Source organism: Electrophorus electricus, chromosome 2 (genome assembly GCF_013358815.1).
Source record: "Electrophorus electricus isolate fEleEle1 chromosome 2, fEleEle1.pri, whole genome shotgun sequence".
NCBI lineage: Eukaryota > Metazoa > Chordata > Actinopteri > Gymnotiformes > Gymnotidae > Electrophorus > Electrophorus electricus.
This window is the reverse complement of record NC_049536.1, coordinates 1,679,523-1,702,988: the sequence shown is the minus strand read 5'-3', so window position 1 is coordinate 1,702,988 and position 23,466 is coordinate 1,679,523. Positions and strand designations below refer to the sequence as shown.

At 48.1% G+C, this 23,466-nt stretch overlaps 2 protein-coding genes across 8 annotated transcripts; one reads left to right on the top strand and one right to left on the bottom strand.

Moving 5' to 3' along the window:
- Positions 1 to 1,047: 1,047 nt before the first annotated feature.
- On the bottom strand, positions 1,048 to 6,979 carry zdhhc3b (zinc finger DHHC-type palmitoyltransferase 3b). 5 transcript variants are annotated; one of them, XM_035523384.1, is made up of 8 exons: positions 6,761 to 6,979; positions 5,764 to 5,935; positions 4,335 to 4,672; positions 3,853 to 3,977; positions 2,761 to 2,857; positions 2,440 to 2,521; positions 2,052 to 2,182; positions 1,048 to 1,591 (listed from the first exon to the last, which is right to left on the bottom strand). In XM_035523384.1, the coding sequence occupies exons 3-8, from the start codon at positions 4,641 to 4,643 to the stop codon at positions 1,433 to 1,435; spliced, it is 903 nt and encodes a 300-aa protein (XP_035379277.1). In that variant the 5' UTR covers positions 4,644 to 4,672; positions 5,764 to 5,935; positions 6,761 to 6,979; the 3' UTR covers positions 1,048 to 1,432. The 5 variants fall into 5 exon arrangements, with proteins under 5 accessions (XP_035379277.1, XP_035379262.1, XP_026886816.2 ...); XM_035523369.1 differs by having other exon boundaries at positions 4,335 to 4,665; XM_027031015.2 differs by lacking the exon at positions 5,764 to 5,935.
- Positions 6,980 to 7,795: 816 nt separating this feature from the next.
- On the top strand, positions 7,796 to 23,195 carry ehmt2 (euchromatic histone-lysine N-methyltransferase 2). Of its 3 annotated transcripts, none has more exons than XM_035523301.1 (28): positions 7,796 to 7,860; positions 8,211 to 8,250; positions 8,351 to 8,434; positions 8,533 to 8,723; positions 9,267 to 9,339; positions 9,671 to 9,705; positions 9,862 to 10,017; positions 10,749 to 10,820; positions 11,345 to 11,465; positions 11,569 to 11,676; positions 11,894 to 12,027; positions 13,249 to 13,392; positions 13,560 to 13,867; positions 14,332 to 14,571; positions 14,700 to 14,782; positions 15,102 to 15,208; positions 15,419 to 15,541; positions 16,033 to 16,134; positions 16,300 to 16,404; positions 17,641 to 17,795; positions 17,992 to 18,159; positions 18,251 to 18,395; positions 20,548 to 20,625; positions 20,726 to 20,841; positions 21,387 to 21,473; positions 21,690 to 21,768; positions 21,865 to 22,040; positions 22,437 to 23,195. In XM_035523301.1, exons 1-28 carry the CDS (start codon positions 7,834 to 7,836, stop codon positions 22,615 to 22,617), a joined length of 3,438 nt encoding a protein of 1,145 aa, XP_035379194.1. In that variant the 5' UTR covers positions 7,796 to 7,833; the 3' UTR covers positions 22,618 to 23,195. The 3 variants fall into 3 exon arrangements, with proteins under 3 accessions (XP_035379194.1, XP_035379191.1, XP_035379185.1); XM_035523298.1 differs by having other exon boundaries at positions 9,620 to 9,705; XM_035523292.1 differs by having other exon boundaries at positions 9,617 to 9,705.
- The last annotated feature ends 271 nt before the right edge of the window (positions 23,196 to 23,466 follow it).

The window sequence follows — 23,466 nt, the reverse complement described above, 5'->3', positions numbered from 1 at the left end:
CGTGCTGCTGTACTCGGGCAGAAAGGTGACGTCAGACTGGTAGACGAGACTCTTGCCCTGAGGGATTTCTTTTGGGTGTCAAGTCCAGCAGCAGGACTTGTTAAAAGGTGAAACCCACACAGCTAGGGAACACACCGAGCAGGGAATCAGAGCTACTCAGGCATTCGTGACGTGAACAGATACTGCAGAGCAACCTGCCACCAGGCAATCAAAGCAAATACCAAATGACACTGGACAAAAAACCCACCGAATGCTTAAGACTACAGTAGAATCAGACAGCCAAACCCCACCGACTGTTTAAGACTGCTGTCTGACTGAACAGGATGGGGCACAGCATTCTGCACTAGAGACACCTTCCTGCAGGACTCAATTACTCACTGAACTGGACTCAATGATTCAGCAGAGTCATGACGTGTTATGGTTGTCACAGCTGGACCAGTGTGTCCATCTAAGCAGAGGACGGTCCTGGCTCCCAGAATTACACCATGTCCAGCTCCAGAAGGCTTTAGAGCAGGTACATAAACTGCACTCTCAGGAAGTAGTGTTCTCATCACTGTGCAAGGAACGAAAGAAAGAGACAAAAGGAAATGTGCGCATCCACGTTTGGCCCAGCTCTACTTCAGCCAGGTGGTACATCCTGTGTTGTGCTGGTCCTGAGATGTTTGAGTGGTGTGTTGTATTCAACAGTCCTCCCTTTATAAAAGAACCAAAACCGGCACAATTTGGCAGCATAAGTCGTAGCAGGTGGCAGCAGCTACCAAAGGCTCAGCTCCATTTGAACGAGTTCCAGGCGTTTGCTTGCAGCGCAGAGCCGAGCTCAGCAGGGGGCTTCTGCCATCATGTGAACCCCATTTACACAACGCCTGGAATCCAGCCACATCTCCAGGGTAACCATTATCTGAGGTGCCCCCCACCCCTACCCAAGATCTATAACAGAAAACGCACCTTCGTCTGCTGTAGAAAAGGCATTCACACATGGCCACAAGGATTCATAAGCCAGGCTTGGTTATAATAATAATAATACTAATAAATAATAACAGCCTCATTTTAAGGTGGCCTTCAGTCCTGAGTTTTAATGTGTGGTTTGCTTCATATGTGCAGCAGTCAGTATCCTGGTGTTATTTAAGCAGACACACCCTCTGGAGGGCCAACATATTCCAGCGGTGGCATCTACAGAGGACCAGCAAACAAAATTTAGCAGTCACCGACAGCAGGAACAGGCAAAAAGAAACAAAGAAAAATAATGATTTTTTAAAAGTGGCCGGTCGCAGTGTCCCTTTCGGTGGAGAGACCATGATGAATAGAGTCTGAAAAACTGCAGAGAAAGTGATCGCAGCGCTGAGCCCTGATTGCTGTGCCCAGCGCGTGTGCTCCATGTGCAAGCAGGTACTTCCTGTGCACGTCATCAGTCTGCGCCTGGAGGCTGGCGCCGTCAGACGACGTACTGGTAGGCGTCAGCCTTGCCGTGGTCAGGCGTGGTAAAGGGACTGAGCCAGGCGATGGAGAAGGGGTGGCCGAAAACCATCTTCATGTTCATCCACCTCGACTTCTTCACCCACGTCTTCTCTTCCTTCTTCAGCTGTTCGATGCCCTGGAAACAGCGAGACATTAAATGCACTGTGGTTCTTTTTTTACTTCACAAACCACATGAGCTCTAGTCCCCGAGGTATTACAGAGGGAAACAAATGACTAGCCCTTAAGGTGCCAAGCACTGAACCAATATTGTGAGCTTACAGTAGTAAACAAACTTCTCCCTGTCTCAATCTGAAATCCATTTTTAACGTGTCTTTGTCAATGAATGAAACAACTATGGCCCACTAATCTAATGTGTGTAACCTACACACAAATGTAAGTCTGAAACAACCTTGTAAGTGATCTGCAGTGGGCAGTGGAAGCTCAGTGGTTAAAAGTATTTCACTTGTAATCAGAAGGTTGCTGGTTCAAGCACCACCACTGCCAAGTTGCCACTGTTGGGCCCCTGAAAAAGACCCTTAACCCTCAATTGCTCAAGTTGTACTCAGTTATAATTCTGGGGTCAGGGGATAACTCACGGTTTCGTCAGTACAGATGGAGTGGACCTGCGTGCCGAACATGACCGCGGTGAAGATGAGGAAGAGGAGGCCCTCAAAACACAGCAGGATGAGGAGGATGACTGTGGAGGGAGGAGAGAATGTGCTGCACTCTGGGAAGGAAGGAGAGGGAGGAGGAGCAGAGGAACAGCAGAGGGAGAGGAAGTAAGGGGAATGTGTGGGAGGAACGCTGAGCTCATGCAGCAAACGCGTCACTGCTCGGAACTGCCGTGTTTGACGTGGACACCACAGTGACTTTCCTGTGTGTCTGATGAGACAGGACAACAAATGATGGAGCTCAAGTATGAATTCTGTCTAACATGTTTCATGTTTGTTAGTGTGGAGGGTAAAAGGAGAACAGGGCCCTTACTTGACCAGTCCTCCTCGAAGCAGAAGACAAAATGGAGTGCAGCCATGAAAAGGGCGTGGAAGGATATCAGAGCAATGTACATCTGTAAGAACACCACAATACATACACAGTGTATAACTGAAGGTATAATTTCAGCCCTAAGATCATATAATCCTGTATTACACTTGTACAACATTGCATGTCAGATAACCCAGGTAATGTGGACTATGACCCTTCCACTAGAAGGCGGCAAAAATGTGTTGCAGGGAACTTCAGCACACCTGCACTGCAGGCCCCTCCCCTATCACTACTGATGTGAGCATTTGCAGGGTCTGCACTTACTGTGAAAAGCACAAAGTATTTCTGGTTGTTTTCACCAACACAGTTGTTTACCCAGGGACAGTGGTGGTCCATCTTCCTGATACAGCGTTTACAGACACTGAAAGAAGGAAACACATGCACACAAGAGAGCAGATGTGTGAGAGAGACAGAAGGAGAGAGGGGGAGGGAGGGAGGGAGAGAGAGAGAGATCCTTTATGAATATAGGTCTTGGAGTCACCTCAGGGTCTCTCCCAGATGTAAAGGGAGAGGCCAGTGCCAATGTTAAATAAAACACAGCCCGCAGAACTTCACAGAGCATCGGACACACACACGCACGCGCACGCACGCACTCACACACGCACACGCACTCGCACGCACACACGCACGCACACACGCACTCGCACGCACACACGCACGCACACACGCACTCGCACGCACTCGCACGCACGCACGCGCTCGCACGCACGCACGCGCTCGCACGCACGCACACACGCACACACGCACGCACACACGCACGCACACACGCACACACGCACGCACACACGCACACACACACGCACACACGCACACACACACACACACACGCACACACACACGCACGCACGCACACACGCACACACGCACACACGCACACACGCACACACGCACACACGCACACACGCACACACGCACACACGCACACACGCACACACGCACGTCCAGGAGGCTCTCCTAATTCAATTCTCAGTTTAACTCAACTAAATTCAATTTCACCTCCATCCCAAGCAAATTACATCATGTGCACACCAACTCGGTATCAGACAACGCAGATTTGATTTAGTTCACTTTAGTGCTCCTTTATAAAGTTCACTTTATAACGCAACAGGGACACAATTTTGCCAAAGAGTGGGGCTGAGGAGTCCAGACACTGTGTGGTTGGTTGGGGGGGGCGGGGTCAGAGACTGGGTAGTAAAGTGAGCTTGAATTCACTTAAGTGCATGATGCACTTAGGCAATAACCATTGCATGCAAATTAATTACATTAATACAATGGATATTACTTCTGCCATTTTGAGTGGTTGGTTCGTACTGATTTGATTTTACCTGCAGTGGTGTGTGTATGTGTCTGTGGTACCTGCAGTGGTGGGCTCGTTCTGGTTTGATGCTACAGCACTTTGGGCACTTATAAACCACCTGGCCCGGTTTCAGCTGCAGACTCTCGATGAACTCCTTAGTGGCATTTCCTTTCGGCACTGCCCCCTATGGGCAGAAGAGGAGAACACAGCAACATGAAAACCACACTGTACAACCTCCATCCACACTGTAGTCTTAATACACCCCTACCATAACATTGCATGACATGGGCACCACAGAATATACAGCTCCACACTGCAGCTGTCATATGCCTCACCAAATGATAAACATGCATCTAAACAGTCAAAGAAAACCACAGATATGCTTGGGCACACCAAGCATGTATTCAAGGTAAAGACAGTGTGAACAGGGCTAGAGCAGGCCTGGGAGTGGAGGTTATGACATCCTGAGAAGGACTCTGGACAGAGCAGGGCTGGGTTACAGCAGCCAGGTCAGGGTGGGCCAGGGCGATTCGGGACCCACCGGGTCGGTGCACATGGCCCTAAAGTGGGAGGCGAGTGCGAGGAAGGCCAGTGTGTTGAAGAGCGCGCCGTTCACCAGGCTGTAGGCCACACTCCGGGCAGGCAGCAGCATGACAAAGACCACCACAAACTCGGCATACAACACCAGCAGCCAGGTGATGAGACCACAGGCCACTCCACAGCCGTCACGAACAAACCACATCTCGCCGGGGGGGCGTAGCCGCGGAGGGGGAGGGGCACAGTGCTCTGGCTGCAGGTAGCCCGCCTGCCGCTCGATGTCTCTGCTGCGAGGGACCGGGCTGCTCTTCATCCTACCAGCCACTGGCCACCGTCTTCATCCTCACATGGAGGAAGGCATGACAGAGGTAGAGGATTGGGGGGGTGAGAGAAAGAGGGGAGACAGGGCAAGAGAGGTGGCAGGGGGAGAGAGAAAAATAAGAGGAAAGGAGGAGATGGACAGAAAGAAGAGAAAGCAAGAACACACCAAAAAAACAGAAATTGAGAGGTTTTTTTTTTTTTTTTTTTTAATGTATGGCTGTTTTTAGGCTTGAATCCAAGCAGCCCTGTCTCCATAATCTCAATGCTGCTATGAAGCACTCTGAACAACAGATGTGTGTCTAAATAACCATGGTGACTGTCTGGCTACCACTGCTCCCTGCAGCATGTGCCGCACACATCTCCCTAGAGTGGGTGTGGGTCCTGGGGTACAGCCAGTCAGGTGAGGAGAGGCCATATCCCAAACACTCAATCAACAGCTGCCTTAAGGGTGTGGTTCAACACCACTGAACAAAAATCATTTAGACAAGAAATCTAGCTCATTGCCACTCAGCAGCTAACCCTAACCTTGTCTGTCTGATCATGAAATGTAATTTGAATAGAACACACTTTCACCACTAAGAAACAGATTACTTCTGCCCTCTTATGAGGCACTAAAGAATGTCCAAGTAGAAATGTACCTGGTTACTCAAACATGAGCAGGTTTAAAAAAAAAAAAAAAAAAAAGCTTAAGCGATTAAATAAATGCTGTTTCTGAACACTATCTGATAGCTCTGCACACAAACGCCCAACATTACCATATCTGGCAACCACCGGGCTTTAGAAGCATGTCCTTAACGACTCGACACGTGTCTGTTTCACATCTATTCAGTATCTTTATTTTATTAGGAGTTATTTACTTTAGAACCTGATTCACATATTGAAAAGCATTTCATTGTTAGTCTAACCCCCGCCCCCCCCCCAAAAAAAAACAACCAAACCACAGACTGGTATATTTCTAACACAATCATGAGAAACAAAGTTTAAATGTATAGGAGAAACAAAATGTCAAATTGTCCATTTGTTTGTTTGTTATATTTACTACCACTAATACTGTGCTGGCTAAAGTGACATTTAAAACACCATACAGGTGTTTTAGTTTTACTGATACTCACCCCAAACCCAAGGGAACTATTACATACAACAGCAACAGAGCTCTGGAAGCTAAGGGAAACCTCTGGTTGTGTGGCCTTTCTAGTGACATGGCCTCAAGCCACTCATCAGCATGTAGCTCTACAGCAACTTCCTCCACTTTACCTCACCTACAGCCCAGAAACACCAGCAAGGCTGGAGCCAAGAGAGGCAAAAAAACCCAAAACGGTTTCACCAATAAAACAAAGTCTTGAATGTGTTTCACACCGTTCATTGACAGACTGTTCAAAATAAACCAGATAACCTTGCTGACACGAATTTATCAGCATGCTTTACACCCAACTGTTTCTCAGAGACCAAGGTTACGTGTCCATCATACATCTATCCGTGTTAAAGCGTTCACTTTGTCTGGGAAACCCAAGCGAAACATGTCGAGTTAGCCAGCAAGACACCTAACGTTACCATTTAACTTCTATAACCCAGGTTAAGCAACGTTACCCACCCGCTAGCGAAGTGACGACATAGGCAGGTGTAGCTATCCTGTCAGCTCAGCGGCCAGCTGAGTCAGCTAGCTAGGTCAGCTAGTTAGCCAACACTTAGTAAACTCCTTTACACCAACTAGCTAGCGTTAGCTTAGAGTTAGCTCAACTTCCCCAACTTCACAACACACGTTTACTTCCATGTGAGAACGTGTCTTTAACAGAATGAGAACGTGCACGAAACGTATAACTTACGCCACGAGCAACAAGTCCAGTAAGTCCAACAAGTCCAGTGTCAATTAGCAAGTTAGCCAACACGCTAACCTAGCTAGGTTATGCTAGCTCCCTAGCCTAGAATAGCTGGCTACCTAGCCTTATCTAGCTAGTTAGTCAGTCAGTTAGTTACCGGGCAGAATCTTTGCTTATACACGTTTCTTCGTTAATTAACTAGAAAACAGAACATAACTCGTGTCAGTCACATACGGCTGTCACACACGCGTCTGGTATAAAGTAAACTATACAGATTAATTTAACAAACTACCTTGGCCTTGTGGCAGGTTGCCAAGCACAGGTGAACTGGCACAGACCACAGTACCCTCAGTCCCGGTTCAGCCTCATCAATAAAACTCACTGATCCGGTAACAAAACCGTAAAACGACGCGACATCTCAACAATCATTCAAACTTTAACGGTCTGAGCGAGCGCTGCCGTTAGTCCTCACGAGGGCGTCTAGCTCGGGAGAAACGGCGAACTCTCGCGCTGTTGGAGCCTTTATGAAGACATCGACATCCAGTACATGCTGGAATAAGGATTTATTTCAAAATAAAAGTTTGCAGTGCGGGAGAGGGGGTGCCCCCCATTGTCCATGTGTTGTATCTGTATAAATTACATCAATAGCCACAGCAATAATGAAAAAAACAATTGCATCGGGATCTTGGAAGAAAAATGCAAAACCTAATTAACTTGTCTGAGAGCAGGTTCATTCAGTTTTATATAGCATAGAGCTAAACCTAAACATTTCTAAACTGCAAAGTATTAGTTGAACAATCTTAAATACCTAACTTAAATAATAAAAATAGCTGAAATAACCAAAGTTGCTAAATTTGAACAGTATTAAACCAGATTATTCCGATGTAGGATATGCCCTTTTCACTATATGTCCAGTTCTCTGTGTCTACTTTTATCATGTACATACACTCACTGCACTTTACAAATGAAAGATATGACAACATAGCCTACAAACTCTGTGTGACATTAGAATAACTTTATATCACAATAGAGTGGTTTTAGAAATACAATTAGAAATAAATCAATCAGATACTAAATTATTTTGAATACTAATTTATGGTGCTCATACTATTCTTTGGTGTTATTTAGAGACTTGCCGTTCTCAACGAATGAATTATTGAGTATGAATGAATGAGTTGTATTACTAGATACTGGTCTCGAGGTCACTTATTAACTCTCTTTAATAAGTAAAGGTTTCTGAGTGCTGAGTGCTGTAGGGAGACTTTTATTTATCCTTCAATTTAACAAACCCAGCGGCCATTTTTGAATCATTCGTGCCATCGTGTCAGGCTTCACGTTTTTTTTTTCCCACTCACAGAGAGCAACATGTCGACAGATGAGAGGATGGCCGAGGTAGGCACGCAAGTCAAAACGACACGAAATACGGCTGCCATTGCGAAAGCATTCAAACCGCGCACAGACACATGTGTCTGCAGGATGTTAACGGTGGTACCGGCGCATAGCAGCGCCGGCTCCCGTGCTCCAGCCTGTCCTGCATGCTAGCTAGCTAAAGGAGCAGCTAATACAGCTGCTGGTGTTGTTCTGCTTGTTCTGATTGTTTGCATGAATAAGGTGTATAACGGCATTATAGCCTCACCTGTAACAGAGCTGGGCCATCATAGTGAGATGCTCAGCCAGCTGGAATCGCGCAGTCGGCCCCAGTACTGCTGGATGTTTACTTGTTTGTTTGTGTGTTTATCCAGGGGCCGTCCCATAGCAGCCCCACACGCTCCACACCTGAAGGTGCTGCTTTTTGCTTCTAATTCACACTGTTGCTACTAGACTAATTTATTATTGGAATGTGTCATGACATTTGGATCTCCTTTGGTTAAAATGTGAACAGAGCCCTCCCCATCACTGAAGGGGAAAGACAGGGATGAAGACAAACCAGCGACATCCAGCTCTGCCTCCGTCAAAGCCTTCAAAAGTAAGACCTCGGACGCATTTAACACAGCCGTACTGTATCTCACTGCACGGCCTATTAACTTCTTTGTGTATTAATGAAAACTTGACTCTCTCTCTCAGGTCATTGCGTGAAAACCCTCCCTGCCTCTTCCTCACCCTCCTCTGCCTCAGGCAGGGCTAAGATGAGTGTCTGTGGGCCAGGCAGCAAGGTGCAGCCGTCCACGCCTTCCTCCGTTCCTTCCGCTTCTTCTGGCCCTCCGCCCAAAGTCCATCGTGCCCGTAAGACTATGAACAGACCCCCTCTCGCACAGGTGAGTGGGTTTCTCCTACTTCCTGTAACCCCGTCGTGGGGTTTGTCCAGGTATTCCGTGCAAAATGGACACGTTCCGTCTTACTTGTGTATTTGTGTGTTGCGGTTGTTTAATTTGTTAATTACTGTAGATTAGGAGCTGTTTAAAACTGTGTATCAGCGCTGTGTTTATTTGTTAGACATGTTGCCACGGTAACATATTTTGCTTTCCCCCTGTTTAAGTGATGATCTTCAGTTCTGATGAGGGAGGGGTCTGTTCTGTGCAGGCTGTATGAGCACAAATGTTTGTGGAGTATTAGTGTTCAGTGATGTAGTGTAAAGGTGTGGAGGTCATGGGCACTACTGGAGAGAGTTCAGAGTGGTGTTTAGTATAGCCAAACACTGTGTGTGTGTGTGTGTGTGTGTGTGTGTGTGTGTGTGTGTGTATCCATCTGTGTGTCTGCGTGTGTTTGTTGTAAATCTGTAGGGGGTTTTCTTACATTAAACAGTGTGTGGGCTTTTGTGTGGATAAACGCTCCGTGTGTGTGTGTGGTTTCCTTCCTAGGTGCGCTCCTTTGAGGCAGCCGCAGTGACTCCAGACAAACCAGTGACAAGTGGCAGTTCTGACACTGAGACAGGTCTCTCCTCTCCTCTCCTCCTCTCCTCTCCTCTCCTCCTCTCCTCTCCTCTCCTCCTCCTCTCTCTCCTCCTCTCCTCTCCTCCTCTCCTCTCCTCCTCTTCTCTCTCCTCCTCTCTCTCCTCCTCTCCTCCTCTCTCTCCTCCTCTCTCCTCCTCTCCTCTCCTCCTCTCCTCTCCTCTCCTCTCCTCCCCTCCCCTCTCACGAGTGCAGTGTTTGGCTCTAAGGGAATGTGTGCTAGTGTATTGTCTTGTAATGGGCGTTTGCACATTGTGTAGCAGTGAAGCGGCGTAAGGTGGCCACAGACCTGAATTCTGCTGCGCCCCCTGCAGGCAGTCCAGCAAAAGTGTCAGAGGCACAACCAGAGGTGAGTGGAACACAGCAATATTACCTTGCTAATGCATGTTTAAAGTTGTAAAGCAATGGTAGGATTTTGAAACGCATGTATTACAATCTCTTGTAATGTGGGTTCGTATGCTTGTTCATGAGATCATTAAGTGCATATGTTTTTTAAAAAAATTAGCCACCTGTGGTGGAGAAGGTGGAGCCTGTAGCCACGGTGACGAAGGAGCACCAGGGTTGTTGGCTGGAGGATCTAGATGATGAAGCCGATGAGGAAGACTTTCACCTGATGTACAACAGTTATGCAGGAGATGACGTGGTGTACTCCGACAGCAAGGTACTGCTAGAGCGTGCACACACTCACACAGATCAGAGGAAACATCTTAGATAAGATCCCACCTGAAGGTGCAAAATGTACTGCGTTATATGAGCTAATATGCACGTGATGGCACGTATGCAGTGGAGGGAGTCATCACTGCAGGCGTCTGGGAGTGCCGGCAGGGAACGTTCAACAAAACATGCCCTTAGTTCACAAAGCAGGGATGTGCAGATCATACCATTATGTGACAAAGCAGTGATGTGCAGATCATACCATTATGTGACAAAGCAGGGACATACCGTTATGCGGCAAAGCGTGTGCAAAACCCGGAACTCTACTGCCGGAGTGTCCTGTAGTAAGTAACCCGTTCTTACTCTTGACCTGCGGCACTAATGCAGTCGGTTAGGGGTCAGCGCTTGTATGGATGCACCATAAGCAAATCTAAAACCGCAAAGCCCTCATTAATACAGAACAAGAAAAACTTGGAGGTGACTGGGACTCATGTTTAGGTGAACAGGAAGTTAAAGTGAAATTTATTTATACAGCATATCTACAAGAGCCATTGTCAAGCAGTTTTACCCGCATCCGAGTCCAAGCCCCCAGTGAGCAAGGAAAAACTCCCTAGAGCAGGAGGAAGAAACTTTGAGAGGAACCAAGACTCAAAGGAGAGTATTGAGGTGGTTTGGGGAGGGTGTTGAGCTAAATGGAGGAAAAACCCTACAGCTTGTTTCTCCTGTCGTGTTTTGTAGTCGGACGATGGAATGATGTCTGGCCCGCTGGACGTCCGCATGGGAGAGGAGGCGGGACATCACTCTGATCACGTGAGTGACTCTGACCCATGTTTAATTAATGGTTGGGTTGAGCTTTGAGTAAGTTCAGTGATGTTCAGTGCTACTGTGTTGTGCTGTTGTCCTGTACTATACTGTGTTGTCTGTGTTATGATGTGCTGCTGTGCTGTTGCGCTGTACTGCTACGATGGCCTGTGTTATGTTGTGCTGTTCTGTACTGCTGTGTTGTTGCGTTGTCTGTGCTGTGCTGCTATGATGTACTGTGCTGTGCTGCTATGTTTTGCTGTGCTGCTATGTTGTCTGTGCTGTGCTGTGTTGTGCTGTGCTGTGCTGTGCTATGTTGTTCTGTGCTGTGCTGCTATGATGTGCTGTGCTGCTGTGTTGTGTTGTACTGTGCTTTTCTGTGCTGTGCTGCTATGTTGTCTGTGTTGTGCTGAGCTGCTGTGTTGTGCTATGTGCTGTGGTGCTATGTTGTGTTGTCTCTGCTGTGCTGTGCTGCTATGTTATGTTGTCTGTGCTGTGCTGTGCTGTGCTGTCATAACCCTGTCCTCTGTTAGGGTTCCCCTTCTGAGCAACCAAGAGGAAGCCCGAAGAATAAAGGAGAGGGAGAATCTCCATGGAAACAGCCAGAAAAAGGCAGGGAAAAACCCACCCCACCAGCTGCAGAGGCAGAGAGAGGTGAGGTTATGTGAGTGTGTGTGTGTGTGTGTGTGTGTGTGTGTGTGTGTGTGTGTGTGCTTTGTGAGGGTTTGTGGTTCTGAGTGTATGGTCTTAATTGTAGATGTAGCAGTTACTCCTCCAGCCGGGGGCTCCACTGACTATACTGAAGTTCCCCTGGGCTCACTGGACATCTCCACGGCAGACAGCCTTACACTCTCCCCTCACCCAGGTGTGTGTGTGTGTGTGTGTGTGTGTGTGTGTGTGTGTGTGAGTCAGAGAGAGAGAACATTTCAAGGACCTTTTTTATAACTATGTGTTAAAAAACTTTAATGCATTGTATATAGTTATGTTAAATCTGTTGTCATTGTGTGTGTGTGTGTGTGTGTATGTGTCTGTCTGTCTGTCTGTCTGTCTGTCTCTCTCTCGCTCTCTCTCTCTCTCTCCAGATGGCAGTGATAGGGAGATGGAACGGTTGGAGGAGCTGCCGTTGTGTAGTTGCAGAATGGAGGCACCCCGCGTGGACAGACTTACGGCACACGCCAACCGCACCTGCATGGCCATCGAGAGCATTAATGGACAGGTGTGTGTGGGTGGGTGAGTGTCTCGGTGGGTGGGTGTGTGTTTTACAGACTCAGACTCTGAACTCTGGAGATCGTCATATCACTGACTGGTTCACCTTCACTCCAGACTCAGACACGCAACTCTGGAGCTCCTTCAGTGTGATTGGTCTGGATCTCATATTATAATCATTTATATCATTATAATCCATGCCAGTCTGGTGATTTTAACAGGATGAAATGCTTTTGCAAAGAGGGGTTTAACATTAACTTTTTTTTGTCAGCTTTATCGGTCCGGCAAGTGACCAGAAAATTCACTGTCCCAAACGAATCTTAGTGTTCAAATGTGTTATTCACATATAAATAGGCACACATAGGCTAATATATTTAGATAAGGTTATTTATTTTTAAAATACTTTCACTTAATATTTGTTGTTGTCGTAAATAAGCAACATATTTCATAGCACATCTTTCTCTTTTAAACTGTGTTATGTGGTTGTGACTAACGTGGTCATCTTAGAATCGTCTTCACTGTTCATTAGTCGTATGCACATGTCCAGTGGTCCAGACATGCTAGGAGGATTTTTACTGCTATACACACTGTGATAAAGATTTGTTGAGCGCTTTCTGAAATATGTAGTTCTAGACGTTGTCTGAGATTAATGTCATTGGTCTGTTTTGACTGGACTGAAGGCATAAGAACATTTTTTGAATGACAAGGGGTTAACCTTCGCGTGAATTGAGTTTGGCGTTAGATATGAGGGGTTAAATACTCGAGGCAGGTGGTTTTACTTGCCCTGGGCATTTGCTCAGTCAACATTGTTGAACCCTGCAAAGCACTGTATACATAACACATACCACCACGCTGCACACCTCACGACACACCACCGCGCTGCACACGCAAGTCCATATCCTGCACCTCTATGATCAGGTATCGGGGTGTTTCATGGGTTTAATGAGGCTATGTGAGGGCAGTTGGTCTGCCCTTCTGCCCTGTACATCAGTGGTCTGTGTCTGACCACAGACGCTCCTCTGGGCATCTCTCCCTACAGCAGTGACACACTTGTGGTGTTTTCACATACGTCGCTGTCCCTGCTGGGTTCAGCCAGTCATGATGCTCTGCACAGAACCTGACCAAATGCTGAATGGCCAGAAGACGACTAACACAAACTGGAGTTATTTATCCTGTGCACTCACACCCCTTTTTCTCCCGTTTTATCTTCTGCCCATTCTGGTCGTCTAAGCTGGTGGGCTGTACCAATGCGATTGTGAAGGGGGAGACCATGCGTCCGTCCAGCCGCGTGTCCCTGATGGTGCTGTGCGAGACTCATCGCTCCCACATGGTGAAGCACCACTGCTGTCCAGGCTGTGGCTACTTCTGTCTGTCTGTAAGCACCTTTGTGTTTTTCTTAATCGGAGGAACTCTGTGTCCAGGGTGCCGCCATCTACTGGTGGCTGCGCTCACCTGCACGCGCTGTTTTTGGAACACGCGGGACATGCATGTTGGAACTGTTTTTCTGCTTTCGTGAGCCGTTCTGACGCCCTGACCTTCCAGGGAACATTTCTGGAATGTTGTCCGGACGTTCGCATTGCGCACCGCTTCCACCGCGGCTGCGTGTCCGTCTTGGGAGGTGGGCGGGGCCGTGGTGGGATGGGTGTCGGCCTCCTCTTCTGCCCACACTGTGGGGAAGACGCGTCGGAGGCGCAGGAGGTCACCATCCCCCCATCGACACCGTCGTCTGGGGCGGCCGTCATCACGGCGACGGCCTCCTCCACCACCACCACGCCCTCGCTCCTCCCCTCCACGCTCACTGCGGCGACCACAGCGCTTAGCAACGAGAAGAGGACTGGTGAGCCAATCAGGTGAGAGGAGAGGTTACTGAAAAGTAATTCTTCTTTACAATATTATTAAAGTGTTTCTTGCAACGGAAGCACGACATGGACCTGGTTTATAACTCACTCACTCACTGAAAGGAGCAGTAAGTTGTTTTTACCACCAAAAAGTAGCAAACAATATTTCTGAAAGTTATTGTTTAATATTTGTACTTTTTGTATAAAGTGCAGCTCACATGAGATGAAGAATCAGACTGCTTTGTAGTTCACAAATGAACCAGTTTATGCTCACAGAACGGCTCTCCCACACTGAAGCGGTCATGCGTAAAGAAGAGAGTTTAGAATTGGTACAGAACCTCAGTTACTCCCTGCCTTTCTAACTGTCACACGTAGCAGGCTGCAGACTGTCCACAAGGGGGAGCTACTGGACATGAGTGACACTGGGATTGTTTTTGTGGTATTAATCAAATCAGAGCTCTCTCTCTCTCTCTCAGTGCCAGGATGCGCTGGCGTGGTGAGGTCAGGAAAGGTGCACAGCTTCAGCTGCAGACTGCCAACGCTGCCTCAGGAGGGAGCGGAGTCGAAGACGTGGTTGCTGTGGGCGATGGGGGCGTGGACAGTGTGGGCCCCTCTCTGGTCCTGCCCAATGGGAAGCCGGTCTGCCCCAGTGCACTACCTCCTGGAGACAGAAGGGCGGCGCTGCAGAGAGCAATTCTTACCCAGGATACGGAGAGGTCGGCGCGCGCACATACACACACACTTTCACAAAGAAGGCTGTCCCGTAACGTCCAGATATAATTTCCCAGGTGACCAGCTTTTGAATATTCTAATACAGGCATTTTATTGTGTTCTGGTTGATCAGGAGGAAGAAGCTGAGGTTCCACCCCCGCCAGCTCTACCCAGCAGCCAAACAAGGGGAGGTGCAGAAGGTTCTGCTCATGCTCAGTGCGTCCACGCCCTCATTACTAAACCCTGCCTTTAGACTGATTTCAGATCAGTGCCACGTGTAGAATTCTGTTTCACAGTTTCCCACCACTGTGGCCATGTGAGGTGTTTGTTTTAGCCTGTGAATGGGAATGCTAGGAGCACACACTGGCTCTGAACTGAGTCTCTCCCTCTCTCCCTCTCTCTCTCTCTCTCTCTCTCTCTCTCTCTCTTTCTCTGTCTGTCTGTCCCTCTCTCTCCTCTCTCCCCCTCTCTCTCTCTCTTTCTCTGTCTGTCTGTCCCTCTCTCTCTCTCTCTCTCTCTCCCTCTCTCTCTGTAGTAGAGGGGATCGACCCAGCGTATCAGGCAGACTCTCAGAATCGGCGCTGTGCTCTTCATGCTGCTGCCCAGCGTGGTCTGGTGGAAATCTGTTACCTGCTACTGCAGGTACCGCTCCCACAGGGGCAATTCTGCGACCTTCGCCCCCAGTCAGACCTCAAATGGCAGGGTGTTTCTCTCTCAGAAACTGGTGTTTATATGCCCTTCACCAAAAGTTGTTTTGTCACTAAGTAATTTGACCAGCATCAGTTCCTTATTACCATAATCACACAGGGCTTTGCTGGAATAATTTTTTTCTGCATATTTTGGTGTTTTTAGGCAGGTGCGAAAGTGGATGCCCAGGATAAGAGCCAGAGGACCCCTCTGTTAGAGGCCATAATTAACAACCAGGTGGAGGTGGCAAGATATCTCATTCAAAGTGGAGCCTGTGTTTACCATGTAGTGAGTATACACACACACACACACACACACACACACACACACACACACACACACAAAGCCTGCATTTCTCACACACATACTGGGTCTCTCTCTCTCTCTCTCTCTCTCTCTCTCTCTCTCTCTCTCCCTCAGATGAGGTGAGTGAACTCACACTGAATGATCGCAAACATTTACATTTTTCCTGTTTGGCAGTCGTTCTTATCTAGAGCACCTGACCGTTTTCGGTCATGTTACAGAGGGATGTGGGTGTGGTGTTACTGGTCTTGTCCAGGAACTCCTACTGGTGTAGCGTAGAGCACACCTGTATGGGGACTGAACCTCTACACCAGTGCTCCTCTACACCAAACACCTGTTAACCTGTTACTGCAAATGATTAGTAACTGTGTTGTCAGAGTGTGTAACTCATCACCATGTCTTGCATTTATTCCCTCTCTCTCTCCCTCTCTCTCTCTCTCTCTCTCTCTCTCTCTCTCTCTCTCTCTCTCTCTCTGGAGGAGGATGGTTCCACAGGTCTTCATCATGCCGCTAAACTGGGGAATCTGGAGATTGTCACTCTGTTGCTGAACACAGGCCAGGTGGACATCAATGCCCAGGTGCGCCTGTACATGCCCCCTGGATGATGGTTTCACACGGCAACATCTCATTTCACTTCAGTTCAGTCAAGACACTTTTTATTGCCAAAGAAAGTAACAAAGAATTAATGAAATACCAGGAAGGTATTTATGAAGAGTTCTTCATCCCAATCCTGCTCTCTGTAGGACAGTGGTGGCTGGACTCCAATCATTTGGGCTGCTGAACACAGACACAAAGAAGTGATCAGAGCTCTGCTAAACCGGGGAGCCGACGTCACTCTCAAAGACAAGGTGGTGACGCACACACCCATACACACCCACACACACACATATATATACACACACACATACACACACACGCGCGCACACGCGCGCACACACCCACACGCACACACATACACACACACGCGCACACACACATACACACACACGCGCGCACACACCCACACGCACACACACATATACACACACACATACACACACACACGCGCATACACACATATACACACACATATACACACACACGCGCGCACACGCACACACACACACACGCGCGCACACACACACCCACACACGCGTACACACACACACGCGCGCATATACACACACACGCGCGCGCACACACACACATATACACACACACACACGCGCGCGCGCACACACACATATACACACGCGCACACACACACGCGTGCACACACATATACACACACACACACGCGCACACACACACCTACATGCACACACCCATACACACACACACACATATATATATATATACACACACACACACAAATCACAGTGAGTAGATGCAGGTGTAGATGTAGATCAGATGTATTATACAGAAAAATGGGACAAACATGAACTACATACACAGTTTACATAGTTGATTAGTGGAAAGTAATTTGGTATGTTTTATTTAATATTAACAATACACTTAATTAAGAATTAAGAGCACAATTATGAGCACACATAATTAAAAATTAACACATTTAATTAAGAACACACTTAATTATGAACACACTTCAGAGCCTCAGTATTGTAGAAACACCTGATGTGTAATAGCTTTTAATTCTAAATCTCATACTGAACACAAGAGGATGTCAACCTCAGATTGCTCATTAGCATTCTGCTCATTAAGTGTATGCACACAGATTGTCTAAAGACGATGCTTTGCTACATTTACATCTACAACATTTAGCAGATGCTCTTGTCCAGAGAGAATGTCCAGAGTGCATTGGGGTGTGAACAGTGTGAACTGTGGGGTGTGAACACTAGTACTGACTCTGTAAAAGCACTAACACTAGTACTGACTGTGAAAGTACTAACAATAGTACTGACTCTGGCATGTGTCTGTGTGTATGTCTGCACATTTGCATTTTTGTTTGTAGGTGAGTTGTAGTACTGACAAAGTATGATGAAAGTATGAAGAAGGCAACCCTTATCAAATAATTCTTGTTCTTTCTCCCTGTGTGTGTGTGTGTGTGTGTGTGTGTGCACGCGGGCATGCGCACCACCTCTTTGTAGGAGATGAATGTGTGTCTTCACTGGGCCTCGTTTGCAGGAAGTGCTGAAATCGCTGAGCTCATCCTGAACGCTGGCTGCCCCCTCATATCAGTCAACATGCACGGAGACACGCCCCTGCACATTGCCGCCCGGGAGGGCTACCTCGCATGTGTCACGTCAGTCCCTCCGATCGATTGATTGATTGATTGATTGATTGATTGATTCTTTTAGTGCTATGGTCATTTCAAACATGTCTACTAAATGTGTGAATCTGATCCTTGATGAGTGTAGTGTGATCCAGAGTTTGGGATCTTGAAAACAAAGATTTTCCTTGTTTTGGTTTTGTGTGTGTGGGGGTGTGTGTGTGTGCAGGTTGTTCCTTTCGAGGGGTGCAGACATTGACATCATGAACAAAGAAGGGGACACGCCTCTTTCTCTGGCACGTGCTGATTCGCCAGTGTGGGTGTCCCTCCAAATCAACAGGAAGCTGCGCAGAGGGGTAGCCAATCGGATCGTCCGAACAGAGCGGATCATATGCAGGTTTTAGTTTTTTTTCCCATTTGTAGTTTAATTTCAGTTAACAGACATATTATCAGCAAAGGTCTCTCTGACTGTGTGTGTGTGTGCGCAGTGATGTAGCTCAGGGCTATGAGAATGTTCCTATCCCATGTGTGAATGGTGTGGATGATGAAGGCTGTCCATCAGACTACAAATACATCGCCGAGAACTGTGAGACCTCCGCCATGAACATAGACCGCAACATCACACACCTGCAGGTATCACACACACACACACCACACACACACACACACACACACACACACACACACACAACTGTGAGACCTCCGCCATGAACATAGACCGCAACATCACACACCTGCAGGTATCACACACACACATACCACACACACACACACACACACACACACACACACACACACACACACACACACAACTGTGAGACCTCCGCCATGAACATAGACCGCAACATCACACACCTGCAGGTATCACACACACACCACACACACACACACACACACACACACACAACTGTGAGACGTCCGCCATGAACATAGACCGCAACATCACACACCTGCAGGTATCACACACACACACACACACACACACACACACACACACACACACACACACACACACACACACACACAACTGTGAGACCTCCGCCATGAACATAGACCGCAACATCACACACCTGCAGGTATCACACACACACACACACACACACCACACACACACACACACACACACACACACACAACTGTGAGACCTCCGCCATGAACATAGACCGCAACATCACACACCTGCAGATATCACACACACACACACCACACACACACACACACAACTGTGAGACCTCCGCCATGAACATAGACCGCAACATCACACACCTGCAGGTATCACACACACACACACACACACACACACACACACACACAACTGTGAGACCTCCGCCATGAACATAGACCGCAACATCACACACCTGCAGGTATCACACACACACCACACACACACACACACACACACACACACACAACTGTGAGACGTCCGCCATGAACATAGACCGCAACATCACACACCTGCAGGTATCACACACACACACACACACACACACACACACACACACACACACACACACACACACACACACACAACTGTGAGACCTCCGCCATGAACATAGACCGCAACATCACACACCTGCAGGTATCACACACACACACACACACACACCACACACACACACACACACACACACACACACACACACACACACACACACAACTGTGAGACCTCCGCCATGAACATAGACCGCAACATCACACACCTGCAGATATCACACACACACACACCACACACACACACACACAACTGTGAGACCTCCGCCATGAACATAGACCGCAACATCACACACCTGCAGGTATCACACACACACACACCACACACACACACACACACACACACACACACACACAACTGTGAGACCTCCGCCATGAACATAGACCGCAACATCACACACCTGCAGGTATCACACACACACCACACACACACACACACACACACACACACACACACACACACACAACTGTGAGACGTCCGCCATGAACATAGACCGCAACATCACACACCTGCAGGTATCACACACACACACAACACCACACACACCACACACACACACACACACACACACACACACACACGCAACTGTGAGACCTCCGCCATGAACATAGACCGCAACATCACACACCTGCAGGTATCACACACACACACACACCACACACACACACACACACACACACACAACTGTGAGACCTCCGCCATGAACATAGACCGCAACATCACACACCTGCAGGTATCACACACACACACACACACACACCACACACACACACACACACAACTGTGAGACCTCCGCCATGAACATAGACCGCAACATCACACACCTGCAGGTATCACACACACACACACCACACACACACACACACACACACACACACACACACAACTGTGAGACCTCCGCCATGAACATAGACCGCAACATCACACACCTGCAGGTATCACACACACAACTGTGGGACCTCTGCCATGAACATAGAGCGGTGATGCGTTAGGGCAGAACTTGACTGGATGATGGGTTAGGGGCGGGACTTGACTGTGGGTGATGGGTTAGGGGCGGGACTTGACTGTGGGTGATGGGTTAGGGGCGGGACTTGACTGTGGGTGATGGGTTAGGGGCGGGACTTGTCTCTGACTATGTGTGGTGGGTGAGAGGTGTTACTAAAGTCTGAAAGTGTGTAATGGCTGAACTGCAAATCTCCACAGCTGTGGTTTGTGGCAACACCACTTACTAATGGACCTTACCGTAATGCTCTCTCTCTCTGTGTGCGCGTGTGTGCGTGCGTGTGTACGCAGCACTGTAACTGCACTGACGACTGCTCATCCAGTAACTGCCTGTGTGGACAACTCAGTATCCGCTGCTGGTATGACAAGGTAAAGAGTATGTGAGTGTGTGTGTCGTGCCTATCAGTTTCTGTGTATAATTTTATCATTTAGTGTGTGTGTGTGTGTGTGTGTGTGTGTGTGTGTGTAGGACCAGCGTCTCCTGCAGGAGTTTAATAAGATCGAGCCTCCTCTGATATTCGAGTGTAACCTGGCCTGTTCCTGCCACAAGACCTGCAAGAACAGAGTGGTGCAGGCGGGAATCAAGTGAGCCAATCAGCCGGCAGCCTGCCCGACACATCTGTGATGTCAGCAGCGTTGTCACTCTGACAGCTCCATCCGTGCGCTGAGCCACACCCACAGCAGCTCACTCCTCCCTTCACTCCTTCACCTCCTTTACTAACACTCCTCCCTTCACTCCTTCACCTCCTTTACTAACACACTCCTCCATTCACTCCTTCACCTCCTTTACTAACACTCCTCCCTTCACTCCTTCACCTCCTTTACTAACACACTCCTCCCCTCACTCCTTCACCTCCTTTAGCACATGACAGACTCTCTCTCTCTCTCACACACACTCACACACACACACACACACACAGGCGTTCCCCAGGCTGACCCAGACAGTCTCCATGAGCACCTGTGCTGTGTGTGTTGATATGTCACATTATGACATCACACAGCCTGTTATGAAAGAACCACTGCAAAAATAACATCTGAATCATGGCTCTGGTGTTGTGCAATATCCAGTGTGTTCTCTGAAGACTCTTAAGAATTAAACACGTGTGTGTGTATGTGTGTGTGTGTGTTAGGGTGCGTTTGCAGCTCTACCGCACTGAGAAGATGGGATGGGGTGTGAGAGCTCTGCAGGACATCCCACAAGGCAGCTTCATCTGCGAGTGAGTGTGTGTCTTCTTTCTACCTCACCCTCACCGCCTCACCTTCTCTACCTCACCCTCACTACCATCTCTGCCTTGTTCTCTACATCTGTGTCTTTGTCTACCCCTGCCTGTCTACTTTTATCTCTCTCTCTACCTCTCTCTCCTGCTGCCTCTTTCATTGTTTTTGTTCAGTTATTGTAGGGAGTGTGTGTGTGTGTGTGTGGTCTTGTGCAGGTATGTGGGAGAGCTTATCTCTGATGCAGAGGCTGACGTGAGAGAAGACGACTCCTATCTCTTTGATCTGGACAATAAGGTTTAATGTTGTCATCCGTTTCCTAATGCAGGTTCACTTGTACACCTGTCACCCCATGCCTGAACTCTGTTTGTTTTTATTTCCTGTTCTTTGCAGGATGGGGAGGTGTACTGCATTGACGCCCGTTACTATGGTAACATCAGTCGTTTTATTAACCACCTGTGTGACCCGAACATCATCCCAGTGAGAGTGTTCATGCTGCACCAGGACCTGCGATTCCCACGTATAGCCTTCTTCAGCTCACGGGACATCCTCACAGGACAAGAGCTTGGGTAACCCGCGCACGCATCGCACGCGCATATGTACACACACACACGCAGGAATTCCCACAAATAGCCTTTTTCAATACATAGGACTTCCTAATAAACATTTGAGTAACAGACACTCTCTCTCTCTCACACACACACACACACACACACACACACACACACACACACACACACACAGGGATTCCTACACACAGTCTTCTCCAGCTCATGGAACACCTTCAAGTTGCTTTACGTGTGAAAGAAACGATCACATATCAGAAGGTCTGATAAAGACACTGTTCCATTGCTCATCACTTCTGTTGGTCCTGCTGCATGAACTTGGGTAACACACTAATACACACACAAGCACATATTACTGTTTTGCTGATTCTGTTCCACTTCGATTGTGTGTGTGTGTAGGTTTGACTACGGAGACCGTTTCTGGGACATTAAGAGCAAGTACTTCACGTGCCAGTGTGGTTCAGAGAAATGCAAACACTCAGCAGAAGCCATCGCCCTGGAGCAGAGCAGGCTGGCCCGTCTGGAAGCCTGCCCAGAGACAGGGCCCGATCCTGGCCTGGCTGTGCTAGGAAACTCCTAGGCCTTTTCTGGAAGCCTTTGGGGTAGAACTGCTCTAGTACCCAGTGCACCCAGAGGTACTTGGGAGGATATGATAGCAGACAGGTTGCCTTTACCAGTTTACATACACAATCAAAATCTAGGGGTTGCATTTGTCAACTTTCTGGTACTCTTAAAAATGAACTGGCCAGTTTTATTTGATGCTATACTTTGTAAATCAATAATACACTTTCAAAAACAAAAACCCCACACATTTTGATTTTATTGTCCTGGATGAAGTATGAAGTTTACCCAGGAATCTCTGATCTGTGAGAAACCTGTAATGAGGAAAGAAAGTGAAGATGAACCCAGCCAAAGCTTTCAGCGGTGTGTGTGAGCTATCACAGAAACGGCAACACCAGAAGCCATTGCTGGAGTGCAAGAATAGATGGCTGTTTGGTACCGCTTTAGTGGTGCCTTGTGGAAGTGCCGGAACACGTCCAACGTCCAGACTGTCCCTCTCAGACGGCACTGTGTCCTTATTTCATCTTTGGCTTGTATGAATTCCAGTATATTTTCCCGGTCACTGTTATTTCTGTGAATAAATGTGATTTGATAGAACAGCCGTTCCTGTCGTTTCTTAGCTCTGTCTTCGAGCTGCGTCACGTCGTGCGGGTTTATTCTGCCCTGTAACATCCTGCCACTGAGCTGGTAGAGTTCTCCAAACGGGCCGCTTCAGTAACATGTTATTTCTGGTTTTTGATGTCTTCGTTGGTCACTTCTAATCGGTATTGTTCGTCACTTGAAAGGGAGGCGTTGCAGGTGCGGCAGCGACAGGTAGGGGGCGTGGTCTGGGCAGGGGGCGGGGCCCGCCAGGTGCGCCTTGTATCAC

Bases quoted from the DNA above. Each gene is read 5' to 3' on its own strand.
- zdhhc3b (XM_035523369.1), bottom strand. From the start codon at position 5,852: ATGTCACTAGAAAGGCCACACAACCAGAGGTTTCCCTTAGCTTCCAGA. The intron at 2,183-2,439 runs GTAAGGGCCCTG...CTTCCTTCCCAG, and splicing joins CTTCGAGGAGGACTGGTCAA to AGTGCAGCACATTCTCTCCT. The intron at 1,592-2,051 runs GTGAGTTATCCC...CGCTGTTTCCAG, and splicing joins CCATCTGTACTGACGAAACC to GGCATCGAACAGCTGAAGAA.
- ehmt2 (XM_035523292.1), top strand. From the start codon at position 7,834: ATGTCGACAGATGAGAGGATGGCCGAG. The intron at 11,677-11,893 runs GTGTGTGTGTGT...CTCTCTCTCCAG, and splicing joins TACACTCTCCCCTCACCCAG to ATGGCAGTGATAGGGAGATG. The intron at 22,041-22,436 runs GTAACCCGCGCA...GTGTGTGTGTAG, and splicing joins CTCACAGGACAAGAGCTTGG to GTTTGACTACGGAGACCGTT.